The sequence below is a fragment of the Sapajus apella genome, unplaced genomic scaffold (assembly GCF_009761245.1).
Source record: "Sapajus apella isolate SASKATOON/1434 unplaced genomic scaffold, GSC_monkey_1.0 scaffold44, whole genome shotgun sequence".
Classification (NCBI taxonomy): Eukaryota; Metazoa; Chordata; class Mammalia; order Primates; family Cebidae; genus Sapajus; species Sapajus apella.
In genome coordinates this window covers 2,446,182-2,471,181 of record NW_022436984.1, presented here as the reverse complement: position 1 = coordinate 2,471,181, position 25,000 = coordinate 2,446,182, and the positions used below count along the sequence as shown (strand labels likewise).

The 25,000-nt window shown below is 37.1% G+C and overlaps 1 protein-coding gene across 1 annotated transcript in view; it reads right to left on the bottom strand.

Moving 5' to 3' along the window:
* PPP1CB (protein phosphatase 1 catalytic subunit beta) overlaps positions 1–25,000 on the bottom strand; it is a 51,861-nt gene that overhangs the window by 4,302 nt on the left and 22,559 nt on the right. Inside the window, exons 3-8 of the mRNA XM_032301371.1 lie at positions 22,890–23,021; positions 21,177–21,407; positions 18,893–18,997; positions 17,026–17,097; positions 12,774–12,925; positions 8,121–8,255 (exon numbers count right to left, since the gene is read on the bottom strand). Of these exons, the coding sequence (XP_032157262.1) occupies positions 8,121–8,255; positions 12,774–12,925; positions 17,026–17,097; positions 18,893–18,997; positions 21,177–21,407; positions 22,890–23,021 (827 nt within the window). The remainder of the gene's footprint in view (positions 1–8,120; positions 8,256–12,773; positions 12,926–17,025; positions 17,098–18,892; positions 18,998–21,176; positions 21,408–22,889; positions 23,022–25,000) is intronic.

The window sequence follows — 25,000 nt, the reverse complement described above, 5'->3', positions numbered from 1 at the left end:
CACTCTGTCACCCAGGCTGGAGTGCAGTGGCAGGACCTCGGCTCACTGCAACCTCTGCCTCCTGGGTTCAAACAATTCGCCTGCCTCAGCCTCCCAAGTAGCTTGGATTATAGGCGCCCACCACCACACCTGGCTAATTTTTGTATTTTTAGTAGAGATGGAGTTTCCCTATGTTGGTCAGACTGGTCTCAAACTCCTGACCTTCTGATTTGCCTGCCTCAGCCCCCCACGCCTGGCCTCCATCAACCTGTCTAATCCTTAGATTTAAGTAAAACACTTTTTCAAATCTCTGTTTTGAGGAAAGAACACTGGTTTAAGAGTCAGAAGATCTATGTTGTCATCTTAATTCTGATATATTAAAATTTAGGAGGGTAATTAACCTACAAGTCACAAACTCTTCAGACCTCATTATTTACATATAAATCGATCTTTTTATTTTAAAATAGCTTTATTGATATAAATCTAATTTTAGAACATTTCTGTCACCCTAAAGAGAAAGCTTGTTGCCATCAGTAGTCACTCCCCATTCTTGCTCTCCACACCTCCCCAAACCCTCCAACTCTAAGCAACTACTAATCTACTTTGTCTGTACGGAATTGCCTATTCTGGACATTTCATATAACTGATATCATATAATATGTGGTCTTTTGTGATTGGCTTCTTTTGCTTAGGGTTTCAAAACCAGTTTTGAAGTATCAGTACTTCATTCCTTTTTATTGCTGAGTTGTACATTGTACAATCCATTGTATGGATGTACCACATTTTATTTATCCATTCTGTAGCTGATGGACATTTGAATTCTGTCAATTTTTCGGTTATAAGGAATAATGCTGTTATGCACATTTATGTAACAGCTTTTGTGTCAACATGTTTTCGTATATCTTGGGTATATACCTAGAGGTAATACTGCTGCATCATATGAGAACTCTATTTCCACCATTAATGTATGAAAATTCTATGCTTCCAAATCCTTGCAAAAACTTGTTACTGTATGCCTTTTTTATCATACTCATTCTGGTGGATATAAATAGAGCTTTAACCTAAATTATACATAAAAATGTCACGATTTTCCAAAAATAAAACAGTATAGAAAGATTTACGAAGTATTTAAGTATTTAGAACATAATAGTGCCTCAGTGAAAAGAATATATTAATCCAACATCACTATGACAACTACTGGAAGGATAAGGTATGGTTACTATATTTAATTTGTAAATGAGCAATCAACCATTTTACCATTCACTTGTACTAACTGATGGAAACAGTATTATATGACAATGAGAAAGAGGAATAGGAAAAGTGCATTTTAAAAGAAATATAGTGTGTGTACATCGAGGATACAGAATAGCGTTTGCAAAAGCAAAGTACTGAAGCTGTTGTACTCAGTGAACAAGAATTATCTGTAGTAGCACACTAAAGCTAAATGGCCTCTTTTTAAGATGTAAATGTTGAAACCAAAAGTTGGTTCTTCAAAGAATAAACAAGATAGACTGCTATTTAGATTAATGACAAGAAGATCTAAATAAGCATAATCTGAAATTACAAAGGCGACATTACAACCAACCCCACAGACATACAAAATATCTTGAGGTTATAAACACCTCTGTGCACACAAACTAGAAAACCTAGAAGAAATGAATAAATTCAAAGACAACACAAATGACCTTCCAAGAAATGAACAGATTCATAGAAACACACATGACCTGAACAGAAAAATAACAAGTTCCAAAACTGAATCAGTAATAAAAACCCTATAAACCAAAAAAAGCCTTGGACCAGAAAGATTCACAGATGAATTCTATTAGATGTACAAAGAGCTAGTACCAATCCTACTGAAACTATTCCAAACAATCCAGGAAGAAGTCCTCCCTAACTCATTCTATGAAGCCAGCATCTAATACCGAAATCCAGCAGAAGCACAATGAAAAAAGAAAACCTTAGGCCAATATCCCTCATGAACACAGATGCAAAATAGTCAACATCAGCAAAATGCCAAGAAACCAAATCCAGCAACACATCAAGCAACACTTAATTAACTTACCACAATCAAGAAGGTTTTATTCCTGGGTGCAAGGTTTCAACATATGCAAATCAACAAAAGTGATTCGCCATATAAACAAAATCAAAAACAAACATCATATGATCATTTCAGTAGATACAGAAAGGCTTTCAATATAATTCAACATCCTTTCAGGTGAAAAACACTCAACAAATTAGGCATCGAAGGAATATACCTCAAAATAGTAAGAGCCATCTATGACAAGCAGCCAACATCATACCGAAAAGGGAAAAGCTAGAAGCATTCCCCTTGAGAACTCACACAAGAGACAAGGATGACCATTCTCACCACTCCTATTCAACAGACTGCTGAAAGTCCCTGTCAGAGTAATCAGGCAAGATAAAAAAATAAAAGGCATCTCTTTACTACAAACAACTCTATGCACATAAACCAGTAAATCTAGAAGAAATGGATAAATTCCTGGACACTTACACCCTCCCAAGACTAAACCAGGAAGAAGTTGAATCTCTGAATAGGCCAATAACAAGGTCTGACGTAGAGATAGCAATTAATAGTCTACCAACCAAAAAAAGTCTAGGTCCAGGCAGGTTCACAGCCTAATTCTACCAGATGTACACAGAGGAACTGGTACCATTCCTTCTGAAATTATTCCAAACAATACAAAAAGAAGGATCCTTCCTAACTCATTTTATGAGAACATCATCATCCTGATACCAAAACCTGGCAGAGATACAACTAAAAAGAAAATTTTAGGCCAATATCCATAATGAATATCGATGCAAAAATCTTCAATAAAATACTGGCAAACCGAATGCAACAGCACATCAAAAAGCTTACCCATTACAATCAAGTAGGCTTCATCCTGGGGATGCAAGGCTGGTTCAAAACATGCAAGTCTATAAATGTAATTCACCACATAAACAAAACCAAAGACAAAAACCACATGATTATCTCAATTGATGCAGAGAAGGCCTTTGACAAAATTCAACAGCCCTTTATGCTAAAAACCCTCAATCAAGTAGGTATTGGTGGAATGTACCTCAAAATAATAAAAGCTATTTACAACAAACCCACACACAGTCAATATCATACTGAATGGGCAAACACTGGAAGCATTCCCTTTGAAATCTGGCACTAGACAAGGATGCCCTCTCTCACCACTCTTATTCAATATAGTATTGGAAGTTCTAGCCAGAGCAATCAGGCAAGAAAAAGAAATAAAGGTATTCAATTATGAAAGGAGGAAGTCAAACTGTCTCTATTTGCAGACGACATGGCTGTATATTTAGAAGACCCCACTGTCTCAGCCAAAAATCTCCTGAAACTGATAAGCAACTTCAGTAAAGTCTCAGGATACAAAATCAACGTGCAAAAATCACAAGCATTCCTATACACCAATAACAGACTTAAAGAGAACCAAATCAAGAACGAACTGCCATTCACAACTGCTATAAAGAGAATAAAATACCTATGAATACAACTAACAAAAGACATGAAGGACCTCTTCAGGGAGAACTACAAATACTGCTTTAAGGAAATAAGACAGGACACAAACAGATGGAAAAACATTCCATGCTCATGGTTAGGAAGAATCAGTATCATGAAAATGGTCATATTGCCCCAAGTAATTTATACATTCAATGCTATCCCCATCAAACTCCCATTGACCTTCTTCGGATAACTGGAAAAACCCACCTTAAGCTACACATGGAACCAAAAAAGAGCCTGCATAGCCAAGACAATCTTAAGCAAAAGGAACAAAGCTGGAGGCATCATACTACCTGACTTCAAACTATACTACAAGGCTACGGTAATCAAAACAGCATGGGACTGGTACTAAAACAGAGATATAGAACAACAGAACAGAACAGAGGCCTTGGAAATCACACCACACATTTACAACCATCTGATCTTTGACAAACCTGTCAAAGACAAGCAATGGGGAAAGGGTTCTCTGTTTAATAAATGGTGTTGGGAAAACTGGCTAGCCATGTGTAGAAAGATGAAACTGGACCCCTTCCTTATACCTTATACAAAAATTAATTCCAGATGGATTAAAGATTTAAACATAAGACCTAACACCATAAAAACCCTAGAGAAAAACCTAGGCAATACCATTCAGGAAACAGGCATAGGTAAGGACTTCATGACTAAAACACCAAAAGCAATGGCAACAAGTCAAAATAGACAAACGGGATCTAATTAAACTTAAGAGCTTCTACACAGCAAAAGAAACAATCATTAGAGTGAACCGGCAACAAACAGAATGGGAAAAAAATTTTTGCAAGCTATCCATGTGACAAAGGGCTAACATCCGGAATCTACAAAGAACTAAAACAAATATACAAGAAAAAAAAAAAAAAACCATCAAAAAATGGGCAAAAGATATGAACAGACACTTTTCAAAAGAAGACATTTGTGTGGCCAACAAACATAGGAAAAAATGCTCATCATCACTAGTTATTAGAGAAATGCAAATCAAAACCACATTGAGATACCATCTCATGCCAGTTAGAATGTCGATCATTAAAAAATCTGGAGACAACAGATGCTGGAGAGGATGTGGAGAAATAGGAACGCTTTTACACTGTTGGTGGGAGTATAAATTAGTTCAACCATTGTGGAAGACAGTGTGGTGATTCCTCAAGGATCTAGAAATAGAAATACCATTTGACCCAGCAATTCCATTACTGGGTATATACCCAAAGAATTATAAATCAATCTATTATAATGTCACACACACACGTATGTTCATTGTGGCACTGTTTACAATAGCAAAGACTTGGAATCAACCCAAATGCCCATCAATGATAGGCTGGATAAAGAAAATATGGCACATGTACACCATGGAATACTATGCGGCCATAAAAAAGGATGAGTTCATGTCCTTTGCAGGGACATGGATGAATCTGGAAACCATCATTCTCAGCAAACTGACACCAGAACAAAAAACCAACCACCCTATTTTCTCACTTACAAGTGGGTTTTTAACAATGAGAACACATGGACACAGAAGGGGAACATCACACACTGGGTTCTGTTGGTGGGTGGGGGAGCTAGGGGAGGGATTGCAGGGGGTGGGGAGATTGGGGAGGGATAACATTAGGAGAAATACCTAATGTAGGTGACGGGCGGATGGAGGCAGCAAGCCACCATGGCATGTGTACAGCTATGTAACAATCCTGCAAGATCTGCCCATGTACCCCAGTACTTAAAGTAAAATAAAAGAATTAAAATTAAAAAAAGAAGACTTAGAAAAAAAAAAAAGAAATAAAAGGCATCTCTAAATAGAAAGAGAGGGAGATAAACTATCTTTACTGACGATATAATTCTATACGTAGAAAACTCCAAAGACTGTCAAAATGTGCCTAGAGCTGAGAACTTTGATGAAGTTTCAGGATACAAAATCAATGTATAAAAACCAGTAGCATTTCTGTACGCCAAAAACATCCAAGCTGAGAGCCAAATTAAGAACACAACTGTATTGACAATAACCACAAAAAGAATACCTAGGAATACAGCCAACCAAGGAGGTGAAAGATCTCTAAAACTATAAAGCAATGCTGAAAGAAATCAGAAAAGATGCAAACAAATGGAAAAACCCTCCATGCTCATGGACAGAAGAATCAATACTGTTAAAATGGCCATAGTGACCAAATTAGTTCAGAGATTCAATGCTCTTTCTATCAAACTACCAATGTCATTTTTCACAGCATTAGAAAAAATTTCTCTAAAATTCATATGAAATTGAAAAAGAGCCTGAATAGCCAAAGCAATCCTAAGCAAAAAGAACAAAGCCAGAAGCATCACAATACCCCACTTAAAGGTATACTACAAGGCTACAGTAACTAAAACAGCATGGTCCTGGTGCCAAAACAGACATACAAAACAATGCAACGGGATGGAGAAGCCAGAAATAAAGCTGCACATCTGATCTTTAACAAAGTCAATGATAACCAGCAATGGGGAAGAGATGCCTGTTTGATAAATGGTGCTAGGATAACTGGCTGGCCATATGCAGAAATCTGAAACTGGACCTCTTTCACCATATACAAAAATTAACTCAAGACAGAGTAAAGATTGAAATATAAGACCTCAAACTCTAAAACTCTCAAAGAAAACCTAGGAAATTCTGCACACTGGCCTTAGGAAATAATTTACAACAAAGTCCCCAAAAGCAATTGCAACTGAAGCAATGATTGACTACTGGGACCTAAATAAAAGAGCTTCTACACAGCAAAATAAAACTACCAGCAGAATAAACAGACAACTTACAGAATGGGAGAAAACATACAAACTATGCATCCAAGAAAGGTCTAATATCCACACTCTATAAGTTAATTCAACAGGCAAAAAACAACCCCATTAAAAATGGACAAAGGACATGAACAGACACTTCTCAAAAGATAAAAAGACAAACAAGCAGCCAACAAATGTATGAAAAAATGCTCACCACTAATCATTAGATAACTGTAGATTAAAGCCACAAGATACTGTCTCACACCAGTCAGAATGGCTATTAATAAAAAGTTAAAAGATAATAGATGTCAGCAAGGTTGTGGAGAAAAAGGAATGTTCACACATTGTTGGTGGGAGTGTAAATTAGTTCAGCCATGGTGGTAAGCAGTGTGTAGATTTCTCAAAGAACTTAACCACCATTCAACCCAGCAATCCCACTATTTTGGGTATATACTGCAGAAGAGGAGGGAAGAGGAGGAGAGTAGGGGAGGGGAGGAGGGGGGAGGGGACGAGGGGGGAAGGGAGGAGAAGGGAGGGGAGGGAAGAGAGGGGAGGGTAGAGAGAAGAGTAATTGTTTCCAAAAAAGACAAACACAATTGTAGCACTATTCACAATAGCAAAGACATGTAATCAACCTAGATGTCCATCAGTGGTGACTTGGATAAAGACAATGTGATACACACATACCATGGAACACTACACAACTACAAAAAGAAAGGAAACCAGGTCCTTTGCAGCAACATGGATGCAGCTGGAGGCCTTTATCCTAAGTGATTTAATGCAGGAAGAGAAAATCAAATACCGCATATCCTCACTTATAAGCAGGACCTAAACACTGGGTAAACATGGACATAAATGTGGCAACCACTGGGGACTAACAGAGTGGAAAGGGTGAGACGGGGTGTGGAATGAAAAACTCTATGCTCACTACCTGAGAGATAAGATCATTCACACACCAGACCTCAGCAATATGTAAGTCACACATGAAACAAACCTGCACACATACCCCTTGCATCTAGTAACACATATAAATTATAATAATAAAATTATAATGAAAGTGAGAAAACAACACCCCCTACATGGCATACAAAGTGTTTCCTCAAAAAAAAAAAAAAAAAAAAAAAAACAAAAAACACCAAACAAAAAAACCTCCTAGATTGTTTTTAATTTAGAATGTCTTTAAGCACAATGGAAGATACATCCTATCTGTGCAATACTAAAAAAAGAAAAATATTAAGTGACAGATTATAATTATGGCCAAACACTCTCTAATTTAGACAGGAATGTTGGAAAAAGTCGACGTGACTGTGGCTGACTCTGGATTTGATGGATACCATGTCATGTATAAAACAAAAGAAAAAAAAAAAAAGAGTCAGAGCATTATCAAAAAAAACCCAAATGTCCCTATGACACAAATGGGTAGTTTAAATTATTCTGAAAGTTTTTTTTCTTAGGAAACTATTCTACTTCATTTTCATCTGAGTTTGTAATTCTCTTTTCGAGTATCTGTTCCACCCATTTACTTTGCAAAAGAAAACAAAAGCCTAAACTATTCATAGTGTTCACATTCTTTTAGTAAGCCACTATTCAACAGGTCATAGAGGAATTTAATCATTTAAACATCTGAATCAAGAATGATTGACATAACTTAGGTTCCCTAAAATGGTCATATTTGATATATACCAAAAATGCTGTAAACTTTGTGACTGAAAATAGAAATAGCTAATGAGTGAGTGGTAATCACTTCTGAATTAAAATGACTTTGAAAACTTGCTCAAGGAAAGTTCACAAATCTAAAAGGAATTCTGATAATAGTTTTTATTAGATTTCTAGTTCTTATAAATTTATATTTACATCTTACCTGAAAGGAACACATCAAAGTTTCATCCACACTCATCATTCCACCAGCATTATCAAACTCGCCACAATAATTTGGGGCTGAAAACAGGGTAACCAATTGTCGTTTAGCAAAAAATTCATATCCATCTTCCACCACCTGTCAAAGGAAATATCAGAAGAAAAACATTTAGTGGTAGGTAATTCTGAATCATCTATACTAATTAAGATTAATGTGGCTTAAGACTTGTGCCCCACTCCCCAAAAAACGACCCTGTTTTGTTTTGGAAGTTGCAATTTTTATTCTTAAACATGAACATTAAAATTGGTGTGCCCTTTCTATAATGGCAACAATTAATCTTAATTGGAATAATAAATTCATCACTCCTCAAAGCTTAAAAATCATGCCATTTCCAAGGCTCCCCACGAACCAAAAATAAAATATGCTAATAGGTATAATGAGTACAGGGAGCTGGGACACTAAGTACTTTTATTTATTTTTTTTAAGTTTTAAATTTATTTTAATTAATCTACATTTTTTGGGAGGGATACCAAGTACTACTTTGATGAGGGCATTATAATCCAACTACAGTACAGAAAGCTTAATTAAATGAGCAACAACTAGACAATGGAAGACTTTGCAAAGAGCTTTGCTTTAAAAATATCTATCATTGTTATATGGCTATGCATTGAAAACATTACTGAGTTTAATTTACACAGATCATGTTCCTTAAATTAACTGCCAACACTGTATTTTTATTTTTTGAGATGGAATCTTGCTCTGTCACCCAGTCTAGAATGTAGTGGCAATGATCGCAGCTTACTGCAACATCTGCTCCCAGATTTAAGCCATTCTCTTGCCTCAGCCTCCCAAATAGCGGGGATTACAGGCACCCACCACTAAACCTGGTGAGGTTTTGTATTTTTCGTAGAGACAAGGTTTCATCACGTTGGCCAGACTGGTTTTGAACGCCTGACCTCAGGTCATCTGACTGCCTCGGCCAACCAAAAGTGCTGGGATTACAGGCGTAAGCCACAGTGCCCAGCTTTGATGAATTACCATTTCTAGAACCAGCTGTCAATTTCTGAGTAATTTAAACAATTTGTCTCTCAGTTCTACAAATCTGAGGTAAGTAATAATATGTAAATATTTTATATTTATTTACAGTAGGCAAGATTACTTTTAAATCTATTTTAGATATCCTTTAATTGGCAAAATTATCCTACAGCACTTGCTAATACAAAAAGGCAATTACAAAGACATTTACTTATTAAAATAACTCCTACCTCAGTACTAGGAACATGCTTCTGTTGAAATTACCTTATGGTACAATTTAGATTATTAACCTTTTCTCCTAAGAGCATAGCCTCCTTAATCTAAACCCTGTAACCCCTGCTCAACATAGCACATGGCACTCATGTTTTTGGTTGTTTCTGTGTATATGTGTGTGTGGAGGCAAGGTCTCGCTCTGTTGCCTAGGCTGGAGTGCAGTGGCATGATCTTGGCTCACTGCAGTCATGACTTCTTGGGGCTCAAGTGATCTTCCCACCTCAGCCTCCTGAGTAGCTGAGACCACAGGTGTGTGCTGCCATGCCTGGCTAGGTTTTTTGTATTTTTTTTGAGAGATGGGGTTTCAGGTTTTGCCATGTTGCCCAGGCTGGTCATGAACTCCATGTTTTTAGTTCTTGGTTTTTTAGTTTGCTTACTTTACTTGTTCATCTTTCATTAAAAAGGGGATATTTGTAGAATTTTGGAGATAATTTTTTTTTTTTTTTGAGACGGAGTTTCACTCATGTTACCCAGGCTGGAGTGCAATGGCGCGATCTCGGCTCACCGCAACCTCCGCCTCCTGGGTTCAGGCAATTCTCCTGCCTCAGCCTCCTGACTAGCTGGGATTACAAGCACGCACCACCATGCCCAGCTAATTTTTTGTATTTTTTAGTAGAGACGGGGTTTCACCATGTTGACCAGGATGGTCTCGATCTCTTGACCTCGTGATCCACCCGCCTCGGCCTCCCAAAGTGCTGGGATTACAGGCTTGAGCCACCGCGCCCGGCCCTGGAGATAATATTTGAAAATAACACAAAAGGATTTTGGCAGTTTCTGGAAAAGACAAGACCAAGCAAACCAGTATAGTTCAGTAACCTGATTTTTAAAAACTGTCATTTATTTCTGAAAAGACCACTGACTAAAGACCTATGGCCGAAAAAAACTGATTATCACGGGTCATTTTAGTTGGGAAACTTAGCAATTCTGCCCTATTATCTAACAGAAGGTATATTTATCAAAATCATACACACAATTTTACTGATTTAAAAAACTACTTTGCCAAAAGCAATGGATGTGGGAACATGACCTCATTTCAATGGAACCATCAAGAAATCCTGCTAACATGTAATATATAATATGCAAAGAATGAAAAGCCAGTCATTTTTATCACTTAGGATAAAAAACGGCAGTAGTAAAGTGTCACAGGGAGTAAAGCCCCAGAAAAAAAGGGAAGTACTGTGGGATAGCATATACTTAATTAAATATGCTTTTATTAGTTAATTTATTCAACACTATGTGTGCATGATACAATATGCTACAATGTCAGCCACTGTACAAAGCAATCGAAATTCAAAAACAAGTCGTAATCCCTTCCTTAGACCGTATGCAATCTAGTAGTGGAGGACATAAAAGACAACCAAAAACCCTAAACTGTATAAATGTTTTTATAATGAAAAATTTAAATATACACAAAAGTAGATCAAGAAGATTTCAATTAAGTCCCATTAACTCATCACCCTGATTCAATACTTATCAGGATTTTGCTACACTAGTTTCATTTATCTTCCCCCTCCCCTTTTCTTTCTGCTGGTATGATTTTAAAGCAAATCCCAGGCATGTCATTTTACCTCTACACGCTTGAGTATGCATTCCTGGAAAAATACAATCTTCTTATATAACAATAACGTTTATGACACAGCTAAAATAACTGATACCAGCTGGGAGCAGTGGCTCACGCTGGAAATCTCAGCTACTTGGGAGGCTGAGGCAAGAGAGTCACTTGAACCTGGGAGGCGGAGATTGTAGTGAGCCGAGATTGCGTCACTGTACTCCAGCCTGGGTGACACAGTGAGGCTCAGTCTCAAACAAAAAATAAAGAATTTCAAAAATTAAATAAAATAATTGATCCCTATTACTGAGTCTATAATCAAATTTTCTTTGAGACTGGCTTTCACTCCCATTGCCCGGGCTAGAGTGAAATGGTGTGATCTCCACTCACTGCAACCTCCGGCTCCTGAGCTCAAGCAATTCTTCTGCCTCAGCCCCCCAAGTAAGCTGGGACTACAGGTGCACGCCATGACACCCAGCTAATTTTTGTATCTTACGTAGAGACGGGGTTTTGCCATGTTGCTCAGGCTGGTCTCCAACTCCTGGGGCTCAAATGACACCTACCTCAGCCTCACAAAGTGCTGGAATTACAGGCGTGAGCCACCACAACACTTGGTCAGAATCAAATTCTTCAAGGGTCTCAAATATGCCTTTTAACAGTGTGGTTTGCTCTCATCAAAATCACCATTATATACAAAGACCATAAAAAAATCAGGCTGGGCACGGTGGTTCACGCTCATGCTGGTAATTCCAGCATTCTGGGAGGCCAAGGAGGGCAGATCACTTGAGCTCAGGAGTTTTGGGAACAGCCTGGCCAACATGGTGAAACCCTGTCTCTACTAAAAATACAAAAATTAGCCGGGCATGGTGGTGTGTGCTTGTAAGCCCAGCTGCTCCAGAGGCTGAGGCAGGAGAACCACTTGAGCCTGAGAGGCGGAGGTTGCAGTAAGCAGAGATTATGCCACTATACTCCACCCTGGGTGACAGAGAGAGAACCCCTCTAAAAAAAAAAAAAAAAAAAAAAAAAAAAATCTAAATCATGTCTACAAATCTTCTAAGAAGCACTGAAAATTTCTGTTAGGGTTGCTATATACTACAAAAATACATTCTTTTTTTTTTTTTTTTTTTTTTAGACTAGGTCTTGCTCTTTTACCCAGGCTGGAGTGCAGTGGCATAAACATGGTTCACTGCAGCCTTCACCACCTAGGCTCAAGCAATCTTCCCACATCAGCCCCGCATGTAGCTGGGACCACAGGTACACACCACCACACCCAGCTAAACTTTTGACTTTTTGTAGAGATGGGATCTCATTTTGTTGCCCAGGCTGGTCTCAAATTCCTGTGCTTAAGTAATCCTCCCACCTCAGCCTGCCAAAGTGCTGGGATTATAGATGTGAGCCACCATGCCCAGCCCCAAAATGTTTTAAAATGTTTCCTCTTTTAGGGTGATAAAAGGTTAACAAATCATTAGATTGTTAGGTGTGAGATCCAAGAAGTGGCTTTGCCGCCTCTCCTACTGCTTTCCTTGTACAAGTCATTTAGCTTTCTTTGATACATTTCCTCAAAAACAAAATAAGAGGGCTTATGTGAAGTTAACAAATAATAAGTGTTTAAGAGTCCAAGTATGGTGGCACATGCCTATAGTCCCAGCTACTTGGGAGGCTGAGGCACGAGAATTGCTTGAATCTGGGAGTTGGAGGTTGCAGTGAGCAGAGATCACGCCACTGTACTCCAGCCTGAGCAACAGAACGAGACTCTAAAAAAAAAAGAAAAAAGAAATTAAGAGTATTATATTTCATACCTGATGAGCTCGACAAATCAAATCTAAATCATGACGATTCAGAAATTTACTGACTACATCAGCTCCAAAAGTAAAGGAAACACCACGATCATTTTCTCCCCAGCCTTGCACATCCTTATCTGGATCAGACCACAGCAAATCACAGAGCAAACCTTTAAAGGACAGAAATACAGCAATTAAGAAAAAAACTTATAGAGTCATAGAACACAGCACAACTACATCACATTTCAGTTTCTCTCCTACCCTCTTACCTTTTACTAAACAATGACAATCACTTGCCCAAATATTCCAGACTATTTAACTTACACTTTTGGTAAAGCAACCATACAAACATAATCTTCCACAGCCTCTTAAGGTAGAACTCTCCAACCCTTGCCATGTATAGGAAATTTGTGTATGGTACACTTACAACAACAATATATGGAAAAGGCTGTTCATCCTTTGTGTACAGTTTCTCCATATGAAGAATGAATGAACCCAGCGGTATTTCCTCAATAGTTCATCCTTTCTTTTTTTTTTTTTTTTTAGATGGAGTTTCACTCATGTTACCCAGGCTGGAGTGCAATGGCGCGATCTCGGCTCACCGCAACCTCCACCTCCTGGGTTCAGGCAATTCTCCTGCCTCAGCCTCCTGAGTAGCTGGGATTACAGGCATGCGCCACCATGCCCAGCTGATTTTTTGTAGTTTTAGTAGAGACGGGGTTTCACCATGTTGACCAGGATGGTCTCAATCTCTTGACCTTGTGATCCACCCGCCTCGGCCTCCCAAAGTTCTGGGATTACAGGCTTGAGCCACCGCGCCCGGCCCATCCTTTCTTTATAGTTCCACTGTTTCTGAGCACCACGGTCTATTCCGGTAGTCTACTTATCCCTGAGCCAATAGCAGACTAGAGCTTTTAACAAGTCTTTATATTTGGTAGGAGTAATATCCTTTTTTTTTTTTTCCTTCAGGATTGTCTTGATTACTTTTGGATCCTTTGTTCTTCCACATAAATGCTAAAAACAATTTGCTTAATTCCATAAAAAACTCAATTGTGATTTCAATGGAATTGTATTCAATGTACAGATCACTTGAGGGAAAAAAACATTTTCTACTGAGGCCCTGAAGGTTTTTTTTTTTTTTAGTGTGGAGGAACAAAATTGGATCAGATTCTTGACTTTGGTAATGTTTGGGGTCTTGGAAAGGTCAGTTAAAAATATTTATCTGGGTATTGTCATCATATTAATGGTAGCAGGTATCTTAAGGAGGGACCCAGACCACCTTGGGAATACAAAGTGAGAATATCAGTAAATTAATTCTGAGGAATTCAAACATTTAATAGGCAGGCAGATGAGGGAGAATGACTATAAATATTGGGAAGGAATGATCTCGACAAAGGGATTAGTACAGTAAATGTTATCCTTAAAAGGGACAGAACCGCCTAAAAGTAGGAAATGTGCCATGAACAAGTAGATAGGACAAAGATAAAAAATGTGCCACTTACAATTAGATCATTAGACTTTAATGAAAGCAGGTTCTTGGTGATTGAGGGTAAGAGAGTAGGTAAAAGTCCAATTGCAGTGATATTAAAAGAAGGGTGAATGTTAAGATGGTGATAGTAAGTGATTTTCTAAGAATTACAGTGGCTAAGAGAAAATATTTTTTAAAGAGCAAGTCAGTTTTAAAAATTTTAAAGAATCCATAAAAATCATAGTATGGTATAGGAGAAAAGGGCATCTTCATTTTCAGTTACATCATATCTTGATAGAGGAATTATAAAACCATTTGCAGAATTAGTGGCAATGTACTCTTAATTTCTATTGCTATTATGTCCCAAGCTCCCTCTATGACATTCTAAGAAATTCACTAGCACACAAAATCCACTGGAATAGTCAATCTCAATTCGTACGCCCCTTCTGATTGATGCTGACTCTTGAAAAATACACACCCACCCAGTGCTTAATAACGCTCTCACATTTTCCAGCCTGTTTCCAGAGATGAAGCAGTGAGTAGAAAGCTAAGGTATTAAGAATCTATAATTGGCCAGGCGCAATGGCTCATGCCTATAATCCCAGTACTTCGCGAGGCTGATGAGGGCAGATCACGAGGTCAGGAGTTTGAGACCAGCCTGGCTAATATAGTGAAACCCCATCTCTACTAAAAATACAAAAACACTAGGCAGGCATGGTGGTGTGCGCCTGTAGTCCCAGCTACTAAGGAGGCTGAGGCATGAAAATCGCTTGAACCCAGGAGGCGGAGGTTGCAGTGAGCCAAGGTTGTGCCACTGCACTCCAGCCTGGGCAACAGGGGGAGGCTCCATCTCAAAAACAACAACAACAAAAAACACTAATTTCAGTGTGACAATAAAACTGTATAAAATTAGGTTTAGGAAACACAATATTCTGGATGCATTAAAAAAATCAATGATAGCAACAATAATCTGAAAATCTTTAACCTTAACAGAATCAAGATAACAATTTCAGAGTCAAGATTCATCGTTTAATGAACTAGCATCACAATCAACTAGGCTACTGTTTCAAATAATATATTAATTTATAAATTAAATTTCTAAAGGTTGCAGACACTATCAAAGATTAAAGTAACCATTTTCAGCATCTCAACTTCTCATTAAAATATGCTAAAATAAATAAAATAGCTAAAAATGGAAACCTAGCATATAACACTCAAAATTTATATCTGAACTATAAACAGAAATTCTGAAGAATGACTACTAATACATATTTATATACCTTATTTTAAAAATAACACTTTAGGTGTTTTTCTAAGACAGGGTCTCGCTCTGCCACCCAGGCTAGAATGCAGGGGCACAATCACAGCTCACTGCATCCTCAGGCTCAAGTGATCCTCCTCCCTAAGCCTCCCGAGTAGTTGGGGCGTCACCATACCTGGCTAATTTAAAAAAAAAATTTTTTTTTGTTTTGTTTTGTTTGGTAGAGATGGGTGTTATGTTGCCCGGGCTGGTCTTGACTCCTGGTCTTAAGTGATCTTTCTGCCTCAGCCTCCCGAAGTGCTGCAATTACAAGCATGAGCTAGTGCACCGGGCTAAAAACAACATTTTAAGTAAGATGTCGTTTAAATACTAGTTTCTATTAGGTTTAGTCAAATGTATTCTATAATTATGATAAAATGTATATTTAAAAAATAACACAAGTTGTGTTATATAAAAAAGCTCATAATACAATTTATTATAACATACAGTGTATTACATGGCTACTGACATCTGAGGATCTATACCATTTATAATGGTTGATGCGTTGTCCCAAGTAGCATTTTTTGCTGTTATTTTTTCTTTCTTTTTTTTTTATTTTTGAGACAGTTTCACTCTGTTGCCCAAGCTGGAGTGCAGTGGTGTGGATCTCGGCTCACTGCACCCTTCGCCTCCCGGGTTCAAGCGATTCTCGTGCCTCAGCCGTTCGAGTAGCTAGGATTACAGGCACGCACCATCATGCCCAACTAATTTTTGTATTTTTAGTAGAGACACGGTTTTGTCATGTTGGCCAGGCTGGTCTCAAACTCTTGACCTCAGGTTATCCACCCGCCTCAGCCTCCCAAAGTGCTGGGATTACAGGTGTGAGCCACTGCTCCCTGCCTTCCCACAGATTTTCAAATCTAATTTTTACAGAACTGTTCACAGGTATCCAGAGCCTAAGAGCTCTAAAAATTAAAGCAGGCTTAGCACACGCTTGGAGTCCCAGCTACTCAGGAGGATGAGGCAGGAGGATTGCTTGAGCCTAGGAATTCAAGGCCAGACTGGGCAACAGAGTAAAATCCTTCCCACACCCCCTTGAAAAAGGCTCTAAAAATCTGAAATAGAGGATACAGAAAAGAATAAAAAGCTACTAGACAATTGAAAAGAAAGTAGTTTTATCTCTGTCTAAGAAGCAAAGAACAGATTATTTTAATTGAAAAATTTTTTGGCTAATTTAACAAGTTTTTGAAAAGCATAACCAATGCCAATATGAATAAAATGCAGAAAAATAGGAAAATATGAGGAATCACTACCAAGATCTTTTTTGTAATCAACTAAATGTGATAGAACCATATGATTATAAATAAAAGGTTCTGCATTTTAAGGATTAGTGCAAAGTAAAAAATTTTGTATTACTGTAAATAATCTGTAGTTAGCTTACTGACTATAAAGAGTTCTGTTATTTATTACATATATCAATCCTACTTCCATTGAATATAATCAGGTTCAAATATGCCAACACTTCACACAAAACAATTAATTAAACTTCTCTCTATACTTACCTGTATCAGGGACATCAGTAGGTCTCATAATTCTCCGAATCTGCTCCATAGATTGCAGGTCTGGTGACAATCCTATAAATAAAAAGACGAGAGATAGTCCTGATAGCTAAACATTTTAATATTTTAATAGTCACTGAATAAAACGCATTTATTCAAAATAGATTCACTTTGTGAAATTAAAAATACTTTCCCCCACCCCTGGAATTCAAGAGCTGCTGTTCAGATTCTTAAAAATACTTAAAGTATTCCTTTTAGTGTCTTAAAGGTCAACATAGAGTTATTATGAATCCCACATTGATATACTAGAACATTATAGTTATGTTGTTTTTTCCATTTTTCCCTACCAGGGAAATGAAACTCCTTTTATATTTCAAAAGACTTTGCAAGGAAAAAAGCCCACCATTCTTTTTTCCAACTATTCCCTGCCTTCCAAGGAACATAATTAACTGCAACCCTTCCTACCACTTTTGCCACTTCTTACCACTGATCTTAAACATTTTCACTTCCAAGTTCAAATGTCTCACTTGGTTCCCTAAGACCTTCTTTTGGAATCCTACTCCAACATGTTCATTATTTTCATGAAGTCATAAACTAGTGATCAGAAGGATTAACAGGAAAAGTTCATAAAAATAATTTGCAATCTTTAAAGTTGTACATAAATATAAGCTATTATTTCTCTCTGGTAGGCAATCCAAGTATGATCACAAGGAATAAAGGTGAACATTCATATCCATACTGCTACATTTCTATCCTTAGCTAAACTAATGTACAAGAACTAAAATTCATTACATGTTTAATATCTACTGGAAAACATATTTCAAGTAATATAGTGAGTTATGTTCTGCCAGAGAATAAACCATTGATTACCTCAGGCCTAGGCAAGTGCATCTATCTTTTCAGCGTTTTTTCCACTTTAATTCTTCCCGTATATTGATGAAAAACTAATTTTCTTACACTATTTCCATTAAATTACTTCCCTGTGCAAAAACCCAATATGGTTATTAAATCATTCAACAAACTCCTTTGCTTAATATTCAAATCTCCATAATCTGATCGCATCATTTTCCAGCATATATACTTGACATTCTAGTCAGGCCAGTTCTTAAACATACCCTGTCACTAGACAACAAAGAGTGTCTCAAGTCCTTTTCACTTCTCATGCCTCACACATGTGTCCAGTCTATCTTTCCTCTTCCTGACTTCTCATAATTACTGTCTTAGTAAGTACTGACATATTAAATACCTTTTATTACTCTATTATCTGTTTCATAAATACATCTTAGCAATAGGTTAACTCTTCAAGGTGGTCAGATCACAAACTATCTACATATTTTCATGGCATCTAACCAGGTGTTGGACGTATACATTAATTTTTCAAATAAACTTTCAAAATAAACTTCAAGCTTATTTCATAAGCCAAAGTAACTTCCAATCTACCAAAAATTATTTTATTATTAAGGCTAAAGCAGACATACTATATGAAGCCTAGAATTCCCCATATATATGAATATTAAACTCAATTTTATTTGGATTCTGTTGAAAGATTTCTACACAGCCAGGAAGATAACAATCCTCTCATTTTTACTACTAAATAGCAGAGGTGTCTTTCTGTCAAAACTCGAGGCAAAGGAGACTTTCTCCAACAACTCTAGTTATCCTCTTTATATGTGAAACTATATTTAAAGCATTACATTTTCATTTATAAATAAATTTATGATTATTAAACGAGGTTTTAGCCATGTTTAAAACAGTTTTAAATCACCTCAGTTTTCACACAAGCTTTGTTTTCCCACAGTTTAATTATTGTAGGTATTTTCTGAATAATAAAAGAATAAGAAAAATCTGTAAGGCAAATTTGTTAGTCTACCTCCATGACAACAGAAGATCTTCTCATCCACAATGGCTGCTATAGGCAGACAGTTAAAACAATCAGTGAAGGTCTTCCACAATTTAATATTAAATCTTCGTTTGCCTATAAAAAGAATAGTTAGAATAAATTAAAAAATCTAAAACTGTTCTCATTAGTTATCTCAAAGCCACAGCATTATGAATGATTTCATTTTTTTCTTCATGTTTATCTATACAGAACTTTTTCTATAATGCATAAATGTTATTTACATACTTTCTAAAAGGCAACTAATATAATAAACATTCAATACTTTCAGTAAAGTTACAAGACTTCAAAGATTGTGCTGGGGGTAAGGGTGGGATGGGAAGATGTTGGTCAAAGAATACAAAGTATCAGTTGGGTAGGAGGAATAAATACAGAAGATCTATTGTATAACATAGTGACTACAGTCAACATTACATTGTATCTTTGCAAAATGCTAAATTATAAGTGTTAACATTTTGAGATAATGCATATGTTAAATCAGCTAGATTTAACCATTCTGCAATGGTTATAGGCAGGAAGATCAGATCGTCTCATGATGTTCAAAACATTATGTTGTACATCACAAACACATACAATTTCTGACAACTTAAATAAACCCAATCAAATCTAACACTTTAAAAAACCCAAAGATTTTGCTAAGGGTTTTATGAAATGCATCAAACAACCTGTATTTTAAGATCACTATAATATAGCAATTTTTAACAGTCTAATAGGTTCCTAGTTCATTTTTTCCTCTCCAATGTGCGAACTAGCCAAACAAGCAAGCAAAAGTGAAAGGGTGCCTCTGAAAACTGTCCATTTAACAGTGCATTGAGAAACACAGTATAAACTTACTGCCAAGGAAGGAAAATTTCCAAGTGTTTAACTGGTATTCTCTTTTGTGTGAATTACAACTTGGCACCATAGCAAGTATAAATAGAGGCACAAAGACTATAATTTTCCTGTAGCCTAGCATAAAAAGCTACAACAAAGACAACCTCAAGTGTATGTTCACCTTTTTAGAGTCATTCGATTTTCCTGAACTTGGTAATAAGGCACAACTACTAACCTAGGGAAGAGATGAAAGACATAAGTACTAACTTCCTGTGCTTTTATGCCACAACCTGCTCCTTTATAAGTATATAACTCAAAGTACTGTTTACAAGTTGCTCTCTCATACATTATTTTATTTGATGTCATTTCTAACCCCAAGGACATTCTTGCCTTTCTTTTATCCTTTAAAAATATACCTCCATCTCTGACGTAGCTTTAGGAAGAATGTTGTAGTCTGATGTACTCAAACCCACTTTCTCTATTCTAGTCTGATTTAAGTAATTCAAACCATACAGCACATCTCGGAAATAAAAATACAATACAAAATCAAATACAGAATCATTCCTGTTAGAATGTAAGCTCCATGAGAACAGAGATCATCTGTATTGTGCACTGCTTCATGCACAGTGTTCACAATACTGCCTGGCACATATACCCTCAAACTTTGTCAAATCTTTATATAAATTGGTAAGACAGGAGTTTGAATAGGTCTTTAACATAATGAAGGATGAAAAAAAAAAGCAAAAGTAGATTCTAATAGGGAAAACAGCAATAAAAAGAATTTGAAAATAATTATAATTTATTCTAACTTATAATTAACCAAACATATACTTTTGTACTCTTATCTAATAAAACCAAAAGACCACATACGAATCTAGTAGGGTATTTTAATAATAATACTTGGAAACACTACTACACAAAACCAAATTGGTGATTTCCTACTAATGAAAAAGAGAATAAAAATAAGGATACCCCAGAGTATTCAGTATCTTTGTCTTTCAAGGTTTATAGACACAGATTTACATTCAAATAATATTAAACTTTGACTTTTAAATAGTTTCATAGAACTTCTCAATGATTCTTGCGACACAGGACTAATAAGAGCTTCTGTCATACCACAAGAATGCTGAGAGCTAAAACCTTAATGGACACTAGAAAACCAAAAGCCACAGACTTCTGTTTCACCTGGATGGTTTACTAGATAAACTAATTTTAAAAGAGCCTCTTCAGCCAAGTAAGCTGCAGTCAATCTGAAACATGACCAAGGAGATCTGAAGGAACCAATTTAATCAGTAATGTTTCCCAGTTTCAGGTTCCTCTTCCTGGCCTATGCCTGATAGATCTTATTTTGAAAAAACTCTGAATCAAAGGAACTCTTCTGAACCAGAAAATTATTTGGCAATCTTTCCATGAATTACTTTTCTAAGTCTTTATTTTCACTTACATTCATCATAGAATCCATAAATGCGATTGATGCTAGCACACTCATGGTTTCCTCTTAAGAGAAAGAAGTTCTCTGGATATTTTATTTTATAAGCCAACAGCAAACAAATGGTTTCCAAAGACTGCTTTCCTCTGTCCACATAATCTCCTAAGAAAAGGTAGTTGGCTTCTGGTGGGAAACCTCCATATTCAAATAATCTCAGTAAATCTGTATACTGTCCATGAATATCTCCTAAAAAGAGAAAAACTCAGTTTTACAAAAATTGGTTACTGTTATAAGCAGTTTCTGTGAAATATTCACATCCTGTGTAATCCTCCCCTGCCCTTGAGTATGGGCTGTATTTAGTAACTTACTTCTAACCAGCAAAAGTGAGATGGGCTGTCACTTCCAAGATTAAGTTACAAAAGACTGTGACTTTCATCTTGATGGCACTCTCACTTTCTTTCACGCTTGCTGATGAAACCAGCTGTCTAATGAAGCACCCCATGTAGCAAAGAACTGAGGGAGGCCTCTGGCCAACAGCTCATTTGAATCTGAGGCTCTCAGTCCATCAGCCTATAAGGAACTGAATCCTTTCACAGTTCAACCTTCAGATGACTGCAGCCCGTGATCACACCTTAATTGGAGCCTTGTGAGAGACCCAGAGCCAGAGGACCCACTAAGCTGATCCTGAATTCCTGACCCATAGAAATTGTGAGATGGTAAATTAATGTTGCTGTAAGCCGCAAAGTTTTGGAATGATTTATTATACAACAATAGATAACTAAAACAATCTTATTATCTGGCAGTTTAAGTTAGGTCACTTTTTAATGCCAAATATGGAGACAAATAGTAAAATTTTAGAAATATGTTGTACAAATAACTTCTATTACCTTCAAGGTATTTCTGCATTTTAAAGAACACCTTCAAAGAATAATTCTAATCATTTTGAGATCACCTCTAAGTAATTACATTTGCTTCATTTAAGTTTAAACAAGGGACTGATCATTCCCCCTGAACTACTACCTCTTACTTTGAAGGTGTGAAATTCTATACTAACTGATCCATTCAACAAATATTTACTTAGCTAGTATCTCTTACGTGCTGAGCACTGTACAATGGACTGTTAAAAAGCTACTTGTAAAACTTAAAAGAATACAAGTTATAAAGTAGTATAATCTTCAAAATAAATTTAACATCAAAGTTAAAGACCACAGATATTACCACATAGACCCCCTAAATTTTATACCTATTTTTTCCTAACCAGTGTACTAAAATGCCATTTTCTTGACATCCTTGACAACATTAAACATTAATCTTTGGTATTTTTTTGTAATCTGACTAGATTTGGAGACTTGTTTTAAATTGCACATCACTGATTACTAGAGAGGCTGAGGACCCTGTGGTGTTTATTGGCCATTTGAATTTCTTCTAAGATCTTCCTCATTATTTTTATATTGCAATGTCTTTCTCTTATTTATTTCTAAGAACTCTTTATATATTATAAACAGAACTCCTTTTATCTGTTGTAAATATAGCAAGTACTTTCTTCTTGTCTGTAACTTGTCATTGGTATAAAGATTTCAATTTTTATACACTTTTATTTAGTAAGGCCTACTGATCTGTTTTATACAAAATTTTCAGGAAATGTTTTCTCTAGATCATCTTCAATGTAAACATGGGAGAAAAAACAGGATTCAAAAGAGTTTTCTGCAACTTTACCCATTTACATACCACAAATTTTCAGTGGTGCTTCCAATTCCAAAAGAATAGGCTGGCTGAGAAAGATCTCCCGAGACTTGATACATAAACCCCGAACTTCTGCTTCAGTCATCTGCACAATCTTTCCTGGTCGACATCCTCGTACTGACAAACAATAAATACAACAGTCAGTTTTCTAAAATTTACTCATATAATAACAATCTTTTAAAAAGAGTCATGCCCATATTTTAAAAATCAGAAAAGTCACATAGACAGCAAACTACCCTATTTGGTCCCATGGTTTAAAATAATGTTAGAAATTCTATGATCTTTGACTTCTATTTCCATTGTTACTGGTTCCTGGTGATGTGCCTCAAGTCTGCTGCTGATGAAATCCAGTCCTGTTCTTTGCTGTCCCGTGGCCAACTTGGGGCCTAGTAGCTGAAGAGACCTAAAAGACTTCAGAGCCAGCATCCTTTAAGGTTTGGCCTGCCTTCTCATCTTGCATGTAGTAGGATGCCAGAATAGCATCACTTAGAACAATGTGCTATGAAGAAAGGGAGATTAAATAGTAATTGTCAGTAGGTGATTTAGCTTCACACACTTTCTTGGAATGTTATCAGGAGTCCCCAAAACTTTAGCAACCATTATCTCCACTTTCTGATCAAAACAAATACAAAAAAGATATCAACTATGTATTAAATTTTAACATATTGTTATAGTTCCAATAGAGTATCATATCAAAACCTCTAAAGGCTATTTAGATGGAGTGAGGCATTTTTGCATTACTGAATAAGATAATATGGTTTCCAGTAACCTCTGGGATGAAGTGGAGTAGAATGGTGCATAGAGACAACAGTTTCTTATTTGCCCTACTGAACTCATAATCATCTCCATTCATCAACATCCCCTGTCTCCCTTTAACCTTAAATTTACTGCTGAGCTCTCATTTGATCTCGAAATGGCATTTAAGAAAATGGGCTGGGAGCAGTGGCTTGCACCTGTGATTCCAGCATTTTGGGAGGCCAAAGCGGGAGGACTGCTTGAAGCCAGGAGTTCGAGACCAGCCTGGGCAACAAAGCAAGACCCTGTGTCTACAAAAGATTGAAAACACAAACAAAAACAAAATTAGCCTAGCATAGTAGCAGGACTGCTTGAGGCCAGGAGGTTCAGGCTGCAGTAAGCTCTGGTGGCACTAGGGCATTCCAGCCTTGGTGACACAGCAAGACCCTGTCTCTAAAAATATAAAAATAAAGGCTGGGCACGGAGGCTCACACCTGTAGTTCCAGAACTTTGGGAGACTGACGTGGGCAGATTGCTTGAGCTAATTCTAGGTCACCGTGGGCAACATGATGAAACCCTATCTCTAACAAAAATACAAAAAATTAGCTGGGCATGCTTGTGGTCCCAGCTACTCACAGGCTGAGGTGGAAGGTTCACTTGAGCTCAGGAGGTGGGGGCTGCAGTGAGTTGAGATCGCGCCACTGCACTCCAGCCTGTGTGAGAGTGAGACCCCATCTCAACCATAAAATAAAAGTCCAAATATTTCTTACTAAAAATTGCTGATTCCTTTGTCAGGTCAATAAGAGGCAAAAAAAAAAAAAAGGCCTCCACATGCAAAAGCTATATAATCCATTAATATAAAAGTAAAAAGGAGGCAATAAAGAGGAGACACAGATAATATTCAAATGTACTACAGCAAATATGCTAGTTTCTAAGACTACCCCTGAAAATCAAAACAATGATCAGCAGAACTGCTTTTATTATGGGAATATAGCTTCCTTAGTGTTAGTTCTCAAACATCAATTACCTACTTCTGAGGCACATTTGGCTTCTTCTAACACCAAAAAGACATCTCAGCTTTAGTTTTAAATGTTTTTTTTAGTTAAAGAAAAAAAAATGTGGCTGGCCTTGGGGCTCACACCTGTAATCCCAACACTCTGGAAGGCCGAGGAGGGTGGATCACCTGAGGTCAGGAGTTCAAGGCCAGCCTAGCCAACATTATCTACCCAGGCATGGTGGTGGGTGCCTGTAATCCCAGCTACTTGGGAGGCTAAGGCAGGAGGATTGCTTGAACCCAGGAGTAGAGGTTGCAGTGAGCTGAGATCATGCCATTGCACTCCGGCCTAGGAGACAAGAGCAAA